The 13,247-nt window shown below is 40.7% G+C and overlaps 1 protein-coding gene across 1 annotated transcript; it reads right to left on the minus strand.

The window, feature by feature from the left end:
• Positions 1–5,615: 5,615 nt before the first annotated feature.
• Positions 5,616–9,071, minus strand: adoa (2-aminoethanethiol (cysteamine) dioxygenase a). The gene is made up of 2 exons (XM_027289664.1): positions 8,462–9,071; positions 5,616–7,125 (listed from the first exon to the last, which is right to left on the minus strand). The coding sequence occupies exons 1-2, from the start codon at positions 8,795–8,797 to the stop codon at positions 6,667–6,669; spliced, it is 795 nt and encodes a 264-aa protein (XP_027145465.1). The 5' UTR covers positions 8,798–9,071; the 3' UTR covers positions 5,616–6,666.
• Positions 9,072–13,247: the final 4,176 nt, after the last annotated feature.

A 13,247-nucleotide genomic window follows, 5' to 3' on the forward strand; every position in this document is an offset into this window, starting at 1 on the left:
AAATAATGATCGTGAAATTGTTGTGAACTAAACACCAGGATTGGAATAAAATGGAAATTCTGTGCAGTCGTGCGCAATTACGCACATCCACCCATTCCTGCTCCAGAACTGACAGAGAGACTGACACGAACGCACTTTGCCTGCACAGTCTACTGAACATAGAATTAAATATAGCCATTAATTCATAAGAATATACAAGGGCGGTTGTAATATAAAGGGGATTTTTTTATGTCACCAACACATGTTGCGCGCGCGACAGGCTGCGCGTTTTAAATGTGAAATAACTGCAATAATGTTTTTAAGAAAGAAAAGAGTTTTAAGTTATTGAATTGACAATGTGTTCATTCTAACATGTTTGTTGATGACTTCATTTCCCCTTTAGTGCCTTGCTGTGTGTCTTTTTGTACACTGACTGATTCAAGGACGCTTCTAATGCAATGTATATTTGTCCTTTAATATGTAAAGTTGGAAGACATTCTATTTTTGTACACATTTCGTCTCCTGTAATTTGTGTAATTTGTGTAACTTCAAGAGTTAAGCAGTTGTGGTTCACGTGTAAAACAATGTTGGAGTATAAATATGTTGAACTCATACCGACTTGACATTTTTGTTGTGATGTGTGTTTTGAGACTTATTAAATGTATGGGGATGATAAACACAGCCGGTATCAGTTTGGTTTATTACTCATATCTAAAGCAGCACAGGTTAAATGTGTCCACCGTGATGCGTTCATGGAACCCGAGCCGTCGCTTTGTTGAAAGTGGCGAATACAATTATTTTATGTGTATTTATAAAATCACTTATAAACCGGTTGATGTTGGAAAGTCAACTGGGTAAATCCCACCTTGCGTCACTCATGGCATCTCTGACTCAGAGTTTTCACCCACTCACTTTTTATTTAGGCGTCACATCAGGTTATAAATAGTTTTGATCTGTGTATGCAGAGCTTGTCACAGTCAAGGTGAGACAAATAGATTTCACAGAGTGTCAGTGAAAGGAAAGAAATTCTGACTTCAGTCAAGAGAGTCAAAATGATCCAGTCTACATTTCCAAACATTTCAAACACAGCATGGGTCACTGGTTTCTAAACATGCTCAAGTTTTAGAGGAAAAGGGAGCAAAAATATATAAATGCATAGAAAATAAATAAAACAGAACAGAAAATAAATCTGTACTTTAGATATAAAATTACAGCTCCGTTCTGTCAGGGCCATCGCAAGGATTTTAGAAATACTGAATTTATGAGTCCAAAAAGCCCCCTGTTTCTGTTACATGTTTAACTTATTTAAGAGCTGAGTTATATTTTCAGTCTGAAGGTAAATGTTATTTCAAAGCCCGACTGCCTGCAAGGAATGCAGGTTTGGTGGAGAAATGCTTGATTCTAGATATATTTATTAATTATTTATATATCTATACATTTGTTGTATAATATATAGATTGAAAAACACTGGAATCAGCCTGTAAATGTGTAGAACGTAGAACCTCCCTCAGATTCAGTGTTCACGAATGCTGTTATTTATAATTCTTTGAATTTACTCCATTAAATTAATCAGAAACAGTTCATCAACTTTTGACAGCTGAGATTTTTAAAACAGCATTTTGTTTTTTAGTTTTGTTTTGATGATGCCTCTCTGAGGAGTGGACAGCTATCACCTGATTCCTTTCCATTTACTAAGTGTCTACATATTAACACCATGTAGTGTAGCAGAGTCATTAATGACTTACCTTAGCGCCGTCATTACACGATGCAAGAGATGCTGTAAAGTACACTTATAATAATTAAATAAAAGCTTCTTCATTTTATGGATCACCTGAAAACCATCATCACTTCTCTGAGCCTGGATGCAGGAAAACGAGAGAAAAAGCTGATCTGGTTTTTACTGTCTGTCTGACACATCAGTCATGTGAAGCTCTGTGTAAAGTAAAAGTTGTAGAGTAAAGTTACCAAAGTAAAGGTTTGTAAATATTATATTTGAATATGTTATATGACATTTTACTAATACATTTCTAATGACAGTGAAACAGTTAAAATAATGATCTCATAACAACAGCAGTTAACACTACTAACACTGGGTGACCCAGTGATCAAAGTACTATGGATAAATAACATTACCCAACTCTCTGCACTACAGAATCATCCATCAGGTTTCTCTGGGTTAGCTGCAGTTCATTGAAGTCATTTTCCTGCTATGAATAAGATGGTGTCAACTTCAACAGTAGAATCTTGAGTCCAGGCCAGATAAATGTGGGTTTTTTTTCACATTACAGTGTTGTTTTGGTTGACGTATTATATGTGGTCACTGAGTCATTAGCCCAAATACTTCAAACATTCCAGGATAAACAGTAAGAACAATCCAAACGGTGACAGCCTGTCTTTGAATGTGTTGTGGTTAAACCCCGCCAATAGATTCAACTGTATCAGCACCCTTATCTAAAACATAACAGTTTACCTCCTGAAATTTTGCTACATTTTATTATTTATATAGATTTATATAGACTGGGATTTATATAAGCGCATAGACTAGTTTCTTAAATTCTGTGTTTTCCCAAGTACACCTGGTATGATAGTAGATGTGTAGAAATAGAAAAAATAATTTCGATGCTAAGTTTGTTAAAGTCAGTGTTTTGGTGATCGACCATTGACAGGCATCAAACTCACAACCACAGAACACAGGATCATCATCAATGATTGATGGAAAAGAGTTCCAAGACACAAGATAGAAATATCTATCTTGTGTATAATAGAAAATTCCATTTCAACATTTCCAATAATCTTTTTTGTATTTTCATTTCTCTCTTGTATTTAATGGAATTTTAGATACATTGTTTTAGAGATATTATTATTATTATTATTATTATTATTATTATTATTATTATTATGTCATTTTTCTATTATATTATGTAGTTATCATCGTTTTTATTGCTCTGCATCTTTGTCTCTCTCCCTGTAAAACTCAAACACTCTCAGCAGTTGGCTGCTCACCATGATCCAGGTTCTGCTCCAGGTTTCTGCCTCTTAAAGGAAATTTTTCCCCGCCACTGTCACCAAGTGCTTGCTCATGGTAGGAATTGTTGGGTCTCTGTGTGGAAAAATTCTTGCGATAACCTGATATGATTTGGAGCTATAGAAATAAAACTGAGTGTTGTGTGTTTGATGTATGACAAAAATATAGCATTTTAATTAACATGTCTTTAACAATGACTTTCTTTTTAAACATCAACAAAATCTTTAAGTATCAGGAGTGTACATGAAACAGCTTCAGCTAGAGAGTCACAGACGTCTCAGACCTGTCCCTGCGTTGGACACACACTCATTAAATGAATATTAATCATCTTTGATTTTGGGGAGGACGGCAGACAGGCACGGTGCCCGACGTCAGCTTTTGAGAAGCTGCGTGAAGCCTGTAGTAATCTGTAACATCTTTACTCTTCTGACGCCAGCTTGACCAGACTTGACTAGAACGAATGAGCAATACTGTAGAAAGTCATGATGAGCTGGACAAAGAACGTCACTGTTCTTCAACCTCTCATCTCCTCACTGATGGTCCAGAGGCACTTTATCTAAACACTCCAACTCTTACAACTATGTGAGAGTCTGTTATAGAGCACTTCTTGAGTGATATATGATGCTTATGAACAGGTCAAAAGTAAAGAGCTCAGGCTGAGCAGTTCATTGTTCACGATGGTCAGTGTGCATGCTGCCCCTGGACTTGTCTTATTATCATGCTGAATGTTCATTTTGGTGTCGTACCTGCCTGATGGCAAGTCATGGAACATTTCCTAATAAGTATAACCATGGTTATACTTAGTTAGGAAAGTGTTTGGCTGGTACATTTAGAGCAGTGGGGAATACACAAAAAGGAGAAAAAAGACACACATCACATATCTGACATCTCCACTGCGGCTGCTAACAAAATGGCTTTTCTTGTTCAGGCTTCACCACAAATATTCCCCATACTGATATACTGGCCTGATAGACTTTACACTGGAAATTGAGGATAATTGCGTTTAATATGAGTCACAGCCACTGACCTGACTGACAGGGTCACCGTATGAATGTCTTAGTGCAGCCAGTCAATGTCAGCCTGTGTGAATGTGCATTGTAGTGAATGATAATCCACAAGAAAGAAAACTTGACCAATATTTTGGTGTTATATTTTGAGTGTTACAAATATTCTAACACAGATGCAGCAGATATAAATATTTGTTGCACAGATTTCTTCAAATATAACCCAAGATTAAGGGAGAAGCACAAATTAACCATAATGTCTTCCATTGTGCTGAAGTGTGGGAGAACACTTGGCCTGCCTGGACGTTGACCTTTCTTCTCCTCTTTTCTTCGAAGCTGTCTCTGTCTGGATTTGACTGTTTGAGGGTCATTGTCCTGCAGGGACGTGGATCCACGCTCGCTCCTCTTTTCTGCACGGTTTGAAGGATTTGCCTCGACTTTTCTGCACTTATTTGATTTTGTCATCTCTAAATATTACATAAACAAATCCGTCATTTCTTTGGATTGTAATACTCAACTACAGCTTAACATTAGATCCAACCACAGGTCTGAAGACATCTCAGCTCGTATTCTTCAGTACTTTGTTTAATTAGATATGATCATGTATTCTGCTCAGGACTTTAAGTTCTGTCAATGCTCTGCAGCCTTATTAACAAGAAAGACACATTTCTGCTGATCTTTAGAATTTGAAAAAGAGAATGTCGGAACGCTTCTGATGCCAAAGTCTTGGTTCTTTACCTACAGATCCTGCGTACATATTCAGGTATCTGTTTATAGAGATGATTCCTCAGGTCAGACTTAAGCTAAATATTGTTTCTTGTTATGTGTTTGGTGTAACAGATTGGTTATAAAGAGTACAGTCTAGACCTGCTCTGTATGAAAAGTGTCATGCGATAACTTTTGTTATGATATGGCGCTATATAAATAAAATTTAACTGAATTGAATTTTAATATCACCTCACCAACTGATGTTGGGTTAGGTTGAGCTGATGTTAGCCTGTTCGTTGAGTTTGTATGAAGCTTATATGAGGCGACTGCTCTACCGACTGAGCTAAATGCCACCCCGACTAAAGTGAGAACAAGTCTTTTGAGTTATTTTAAAACGGATCCGATTTTTTTTTTGAAACTTGATTTATGGAAAACTTTAATGATATTTGAAACAGAGCTGCAACTAACGATTATTTTCCGAATGTTTCATCAGTTAATCAAGAAAATCTGCAGATTAATCAATAATATAAATAATCATCTGCAGATTTGAAACATTCGGTCTATAAAATATCAGACAATATTGAATAAAGTCCATCCCAGTTTCCAAGTCCAGGGTGTTGCATTTAAATATCTTTTGTCGGTCCAAAGCTCGAACAGATATTTAGTTTCATGTGATAATAATCAGAGAAAATCAGAAAATCTCCATATTTATGAGGCTGAAAGTAGAATATTTCAAAATAGTTGCAGATTATTTTTCTACTTATTAACTAGTCATGGCAACTCTATGATAAAGAAAGATGATAAATGCACCCTGGTTATTGTTGTACTGACCAAAATAAAAAAACAAATCAAGATGACTACAGGATGTGACAGCATATAAATGAAATATTCCAAGATTATTCCCATCTATTTTATTGTTCCACATACATTCAACATCAGTGTAACAGAATCATTGTCAAAGCTGGCACATAGACCTGTGTGCAGTCTAATACAGGCCAAAGATATAAAGATATAAGCTAAAGTAACATACAGGCAGGAATGATATAGTGTTTATCGAGCTACAGGTAGTGAACAAAGTGTACGCGTGTTGGCTTCATACATAGAAAAATATTGAAGGTCTCTAACATAGCTTCCACTTTAGAATGCAATACTTTTCATAGACTAGACTTCTTGGACTGCTCTTTAATGTGATGCATCATACACACCATATCATCTGGATTCATTTACAGCTAGTGACACCATGTCATGAATGTGTAGAACTGGTTCAACACCAAGCAGAGCCGTGCAAGAACCGTGTTCTCTTTAACACATGCAGTAAAAACAAAGGATACATAATGTAGTGTGTGCACTTTGGAAGAAGGAATGAGTGTGTACAAGAGAAACGGCACTCTCTATAAGTATACATTCAATAATCACAAATAAGGCAGGTACCACTCCAATTACAGGCTTCAGCATTAAGACACAAGTCACAATGTGGAAATCCTCTGAAAAAATAATGTGTAGACGGCCTCCAGGCCTCGCAGAAAACACACACACGCACACACATGCACACACACACACCAGAGGGGCTAATGACACCCCAGCATTCACAGAAGGTTTGGCTGATGACTTTCATGTGTGTACAAGGCGACGCTATCGTCCAGAGAAAAATACCATATTAGGAATGTGAATTCCTCGGGTCGACTCTTTTCTCAGCACTGACAAGGTCAGTGGCGCCTTGTGGAGGGAAGTTCAGTGGTCCGAATTCTGTGTAGGGTGTCAGAGTTCAAGCTCGTTTCCACAAGCTTCTGCCTTGCTGTAGTGTCCTTGAGCAAGGCACTTAATTCCTCTGACTTCCTTGTGTTTGAGGGCATGAGGCCAAACAAAGTTTCCTCTCGTGGATAGATGATGATGTCACTGTGTTGTCACTGCCGTACGCTGCAGTGTACTTCCTCTGATAACAAGCTTCTTTCAGACAGTGACCACAGGGCCGGGGTACGGTTCCCCACCACACCAGAAGTCCTCTGGCTGAGGGATTTCTAGCAGCCACGTCTCCTCTCCTTTCTCCTTCTCCCCTCCCTGCTGCTCCCTGTTGTTCTTTCCATCCATTCCATCCTCCGTCACAGTGTGCACGACTTTGTAATAGTGACAGTCCCGCCCGTCGTCTGGATTGTACGGAGGTGCCAGGATATCCAGGAACGCGGCTGGCCCCTCCACCGCATCGATCTGGTGGAGGTTATCCCTAACAGGAGTGAGGAGGCACGGCCCGCTGTTCTCCGAGTACTCTTCAACCGAGCGGAGCACGGAGCGCCGCAGGGAGGCCGTCTGGAACGGAGCCAACGGAGGCTCGAAATGAGGCAGGACGGTGCTGGCAGTCAGGTCGTCATCCAGCTTGTCAAAACAGCGGACGCTCACCTTCCCGTAGAGAACCTGAACAAGAGACAGGATACAGTTAGAAGCTGCTGCGGACGCTCATACATGTGTACCTGGCCATTATCACACCCTGCTATGTAAAGTAAAGTCTTGCTGTCAGCACTCAAAAAGAATCTGCTCCTCTGACTGTACTGAGGGTAGTAGGTGATGTTGCTTTCAGTATAACTGAAGGTTTATCTTAATTTCAACAGGATTTCTTCCAGAGAACACAGCGCTGTTTTCTTAGAATTACGAGGAAAACTCAAGTCTGATTCTAAAAACAGAACTTCTGACATGGACACACCCACCCGGAGTCTGAACTATGTCCTTACAGCTGATCAGGAGTTTTTCTTTGAGGAAACTGTAAAACTGGGGCTCTTTCACCAAAGTGACATGGTGCAGGGTCTGTGACAAACAGGTTATTGGACTGAATACATCAGGAGAAGAAGAACTTTTCTGTTCACTGACACTGACTGAATACTGATCTCCAGTTTAAGAGCTGACATGAGTCACATCTCTACTGCACTGCATTTGCAGCTAAGGTGAGCTGCAGTACGTACACATCTCTACAATCTATAAGTGGAGAGGTTCAGACACCAACATTTGTTTTCAATCATGCTCTTCTAGAAAGTTCATAAAATGACACTAAGGCTTCATAACCACAGTGACAGTGACAGTGGATCTGTTTTATAGAGATTAGTACAAGCATGGATTATATGGAGGCACAGAGGCCAAGTCTGCTGACACCTGTTGCATTAGTTTGTGGTCGTCTGATAAAAGACAACTTATTCAGGAATTCACGTGCACGATGACTTTGACGCACGGTCCACAAGCCTGGAAAACAAATGAAGCTCTGCAGATTTGTCTCGTTTCCAGGTCGATGAGTTCGTGTCAGTTTATGATTTTGATTTTGGACCTGAGTAATGCAAATTCCAAAACAAATGAATCAAAAGCAGTCGGCGTGCAGTGAAGCTGGTTGGGTCTCTGTCCAGGTAATAATCAGCCTTGATGTTGGAGCATCACCAGTGTGGCTGTGCAAACACTGCGTGTACATTATGTAACGTACTGCTGAGTGACAGCAGCAATAGATTCCACGCCCTATAAACTCTGTGTGTGACTTACAGTGCATTACATTCATTCTTACTGAGTCACCAAACACTTTCAGTCACGTCAGTGCGAGTGTGTGTGTGTGTGTGTGTGTGTGTGTGTGTGTGGGCTGAGACGTAACGTTATACACACTTTTTAGCTAGCCACAGCTAGTTAGCACAAACAGAGTAACTTAAAGAGCTCAGAGGCTCCACATGAGGCTCCATGTGTGGCTACATATGATCAAACACATGAGCTGTAACTAGACCTTCAGCATCCCGTTCATGCCCGGGTGGTCGTGCAGCGGTATGGAGGCGCCGGTCGGGAGCAGGAACACCCCCATGCTGAACACCTCCGTCTCGCAGATGTGCATGTAGGTGACCGGGGGGTTCTGGAGCCCGGCTGCCGCGGAGCTCGCTTTGGGTTTCCGGGGAGCAATTTTCAGGTCGGCAGCCCTGACTGCGGTCACCAAGGAGATTAATTCACTCTGTTTGTCCGCCACGACGTTGTTGTCCCCGTTGGCCGCGCATTTAAAGCCCTTAAATGTGACGGAGGCTTGCTTTGCTATCTTCTGGATAAGAGGGCTCTTGTTATCCCGCGGCATTCTGGCTGCGGGGGGAAAAATAACGGTTATCGGTGTGTCTCTGGAACTGTTCCGCCCAAAAAAAAACAGTTTGATAACGGTCAGTGTCACCGAATCCCGGCCGGAGCTGCTCGGTCCACGTTCAAAAAAAGCAAAAAAGCGACTTTAATAAACGAAACAACCGTAATTCGTAGCGGTGACGGGTCATTTCTCCCCCAGATAACAGCCTCCCTCCAGTCATTTTCCACCAACTCGCCTCCTCGTCGCTCCCCGCGGAGCCTGCGCGAGGAACAAAGAGCAGCATGGGATGTGTAGTTTTATCAGAACAACAAACGCACTCTAATTCGCGTAAACGCGAACAGTGAAGCAGTGTGTAATCTGATCGTATTTAGCAGAAAGACGTGTGTGGTTGTGTAAGATGGAGGGGTGTGCTATAATTATATCAATAAAAAGTAACAAAGCCTGCACTACAATGAGACTACATATCCCAGAGGATCTGGGATGGAACAGAGTTGAGAGGGGAAGGCCAGTCAGGCCATTGAACTCTCCGCAGCCCTCCTTGTCCAACATCACATCCTCTACACAGTTTTACTGCCTCACATTGTCTCCCTCACATTCCAAGCTTTCCGTTTGCTTCACATTGTAACAGCTCATTTTCCATCGGTCAGGATTTGAGAGCACAGGTGTGTGCAGCTTTGTCTGTCATTTTACCTCTGACTGAGGAATGCACCTGTAGAGGCCTGCAGCAGACAGGCTAGCAGTTGTTAATCTGCACAATGTGCAGAATTATTTCATTATGCACTGTCTGTAGATATAAAAAACTAAGATACAAATAAATAAATATTCTGAGAAACAAAAACCAAAACATTATATATGCCATGTTCTGTAAATAGAGCCCCTAAATCTGGACCTTTAAATAGACTAGAATAGAAAGAATTAGAGGAGGAATTCATTGATGAATAAATAACACCAGAAAGCTTTTTGGGCAAATATGGTGGGAGGTATAAACAGATTTCTGTGTATGAATGCAGAATCTGCAGGCAAGGGACAAAGATTTTGGTGTCGGAAGCACATGGAGAGCAAAAGTAGAAATGTGATAAACGTTTAAACGTTATCTGTGTCCATATGCAGAGGTCTGTCCATAGATATTATCAGAACCACCAACCACAAAGTAACACATTGCTAATTGGACAACAGCGGGCCCAAAACATTGTCCTCTGCACCCGGAGGCTAAATCGTTGTCAGATGTTGGCCGATGGGTTCTGATGAGACAATGTTGTGTAGTCCCTTTAAAAATTCTTAAATTCTTTAAGTTGGTATCATAGTGGAGGAGCCCATTCTGTGCATGAGTGAGTGTGACATTCAAAAATACCCCCGTGGCCGGTGTTGGTTCTCCCTCTTCATTTCACTTCAGTCAGGCTGAATTCAGCCACGTCTATGAAGATAAATTCATGCAGGATTGCATCAGCTTCCATTTGCAAAAATCCCTGATAAAAAAACAACATTGTGTAGTTCGACATAGGCCTGCCATAAATTTACATGTAAAAAGGTTCTGTCTTATCTCCACATATTGATGCCACAGGTCTTTTTCTCTCCCAGAATTCTTTTCAAATGGCACTTGGTAGAGTTGTTTCATCTGGTTAACCAACCTGTCTTCCTCTTACTGCAGCTGTTTTGTTAAAGACTCACCTGTTGCCTTTTCTAAGTAGCACTGAGTGATGAGCTAGCATTAAGACCCTTAAGTGTTGACATGCGATAACGGTATTTGATCAGTTGGTTCACAGGTGTACTATTTTGGAGGGCATTGTCTAAATAACCTGATGATGGTCCATGCACTAAAATGTAAAAGTGGACAGTCCTCAAGAGTTCTCTCTTGTCCACACATGACCTTTCCTACACACCTGTTCATCTACAGGTGTGAAAAAGTTTTGATCTTTGAAGGGCAGTGCCATGAGATGGCACAGACAAGTGTGTTCAATGTTCAGTGCAAAACTCTGTTTTTGCTCTTCCGGTGTCAGGGTTCACTAACTTTAAGCTTCTTTAATTTCAGTAGAAACAATTGTAACAAACATGAGTGCCTGGCTGTGAAGGAGAGGCATAAATACCCCAGCCTGTACCAGGTTTCAGGCCTGGTCCTGTGACCAGATAGCAGAGTATGAATTATGAAAAGATGAATGTAGCACATGTAAATTTAAAATTAGAGGGATAAAAATGGGTGTGATAAATGATCAAGTGATTTAATTAACTGAAATGATTTAGTTGCATTTAGTGGTGTAGTTGCACTGATTGCAATCCTGTTCACTCGCCCTATCCAGAGCCACTGTTTGGTTTGTTCTGGGCTACTCTAGAAAATGAGAGTTCAACATGGTGGACTCTGATGCAAGAGGACCTGCAAGCGCAAAAGACTCATTCTAAGGCAACAAAAACAACCATTCCTATTTTCAGGTGAGTGTACACTAATGAAAACATAGTTATGAATATTATTATTTACAATTTCTGCCATAGCCTGTAAACGGTATACAGTATTCTATAAATGTGGATCATTCATCATTCAGAACCCATCAGATAAGGCAAGTGTCCTCAATTAGTTGATTTGATACTTGATTGACATTTTATTTGAATTGGCGTTGCTCTGATGATCAACTGTTTTTGTTACCTTCACCCAAGTGGAAACATTAGTGGGTATGAAATGATCCAGCAGCTCCTCAAACGTCCACCTGAGGCTGGCTGCAGAAGTGAGTCAGTCTCCATAAGTCCCCATGTTCAAATGTCCAACTTCACAGCAGAAATAAACATGTTTACAGCCTGGTACAAAAAACTGTTTTGGTCTCTAGAGCTAATTTCCCTGTTACATGACAACTGTACTGAGGGTGAATTTTTATACTCACTGGTTCAAATGGTTTCAGTAACCTGGCTTCATTCAACCTGCCTCAGCTCCACCCATGCTCCACCTTTTTACCCATTTTTGGATTCATGTCTAGATGGCAGAGGCAGGACTGCAAAGATGGTGATGACCAGAGAGATCTTCATCCTTCAATCCTGTTTTTATATATAATGTCAATCAGAAAATAAACCCACATTTTAGGCTCTCAGGAAACCAGTTAAGGGTTCAGAAACCAGGCTGTTTTAATTATGAACTGACTTTCAGTACAGAGGGGTAACTTCTGATAGCAGGGGCCAATGATAGCCATGAGTCATTACTCTGCTTTATATGTGATGTGTGATATGGACTGGATGTTCTGAATGAATCAAACATCTCCATGAAGCCAATATCGTGTAGACCTGTCACACTATAGCAGTGTTCTCTGCCATCCACTGCCTTCTGGAGCAGAGGGAAGTGAAGATGGTTAACCCAACAACAGGACACAGGGCTTAGTCACCCACTTCACAAACACAGAACTGAGTCACCAGCATCACAAACACTTTCTGAGAAAATGCACTGATCACATGTTTGCTCGTGTGTGTGTGTGTGTGTGTGTGTGTGTGTGTGTGTGTGTGTGTGTGTGTGTGTGTGCGTGTGTGTGTGTCTGTGTGTGTGTGTGTGTGTGTGTTCACATGCAGCCCAATCAAACAGTTGGCACACTTGTGGGTGGGTTTAGGTTGTAGGTTGGAGTACCTCTTAACATGTGTGTATTTTGTGTGTGTGTGTGTGTGTGTGAACTTGCATTATGTATGACGCATTCTGCATTATGAGTGAGGGAGACACAAAGCAAGCAATATCCTCTTGAGAAATAATGAGGCCAGATTCAATACACACACACACACACACACACACACACACACACACACACACACACACACACACACAGACCCTTCTGTGTGGTTGACACAGACACAGTATCATTGCTTGAGAAGATGGGACCATGTTGCTTAGAGACCTGTCTTCATTAGATAAGACATGTGGTTGGTAAACTAATTGAATTCCATTTGAAATCCCAGAGGATGGACAGACGGACAGATGTGTAGTCTATAAACTTATTTGTCCAATTTAACAGATTGGAGTTTAAACCACAGTAACATTTTTGTAATAACGATCAACACCGTGAATTTTGGTTTGAACCAAGTATGCGACCATGATACAGTCTGACCAAGTATGTAGCGATGTGGCCAGTGTGCTTTGCATGCTGTATCTTTGTCTCGTTATCTTTGACACACCTGTGAGCTCACGTTTCTTGTGCTCATTCAGGAACGTCTGGCCACCTTTCAACTCAAACAGATATCCACATTGGATTTGGTAGACCAGTCATAATGGTCTTTTTTTAATTAAATATGGAGCAGGTGTTATACGATGATTTATAGATCCGTTGTTGAGTCAAGTCTGCAGGTGCATCCAATGCAAAGTAGCAGACTTAAATCAAACTGTCATAGGCAGTGCTGTATATGAATATATGAATCCAGATTCTGTTACCGTGATTGACGACAGAATTGCATTTGTGAATTGGTGTGCCGATGCCATGCTCACTAAATCTAA

Source organism: Larimichthys crocea, chromosome XVI (assembly GCF_000972845.2).
Source record: "Larimichthys crocea isolate SSNF chromosome XVI, L_crocea_2.0, whole genome shotgun sequence".
Lineage (NCBI taxonomy): Eukaryota > Metazoa > Chordata > Actinopteri > Sciaenidae > Larimichthys > Larimichthys crocea.

Excerpts from the sequence above, each read along its gene's own strand:
- adoa (XM_027289664.1), bottom strand. The coding sequence starts at position 8,797 with ATGCCGCGGGATAACAAGAGCCCTCTTATCCAGAAGATAGCAAAGCAA. Across the intron at positions 7,126-8,461 it reads GCATGAACGGGATGCTGAAG|GTTCTCTACGGGAAGGTGAG; the intron begins GTCTAGTTACAG and ends TCTCTTGTTCAG.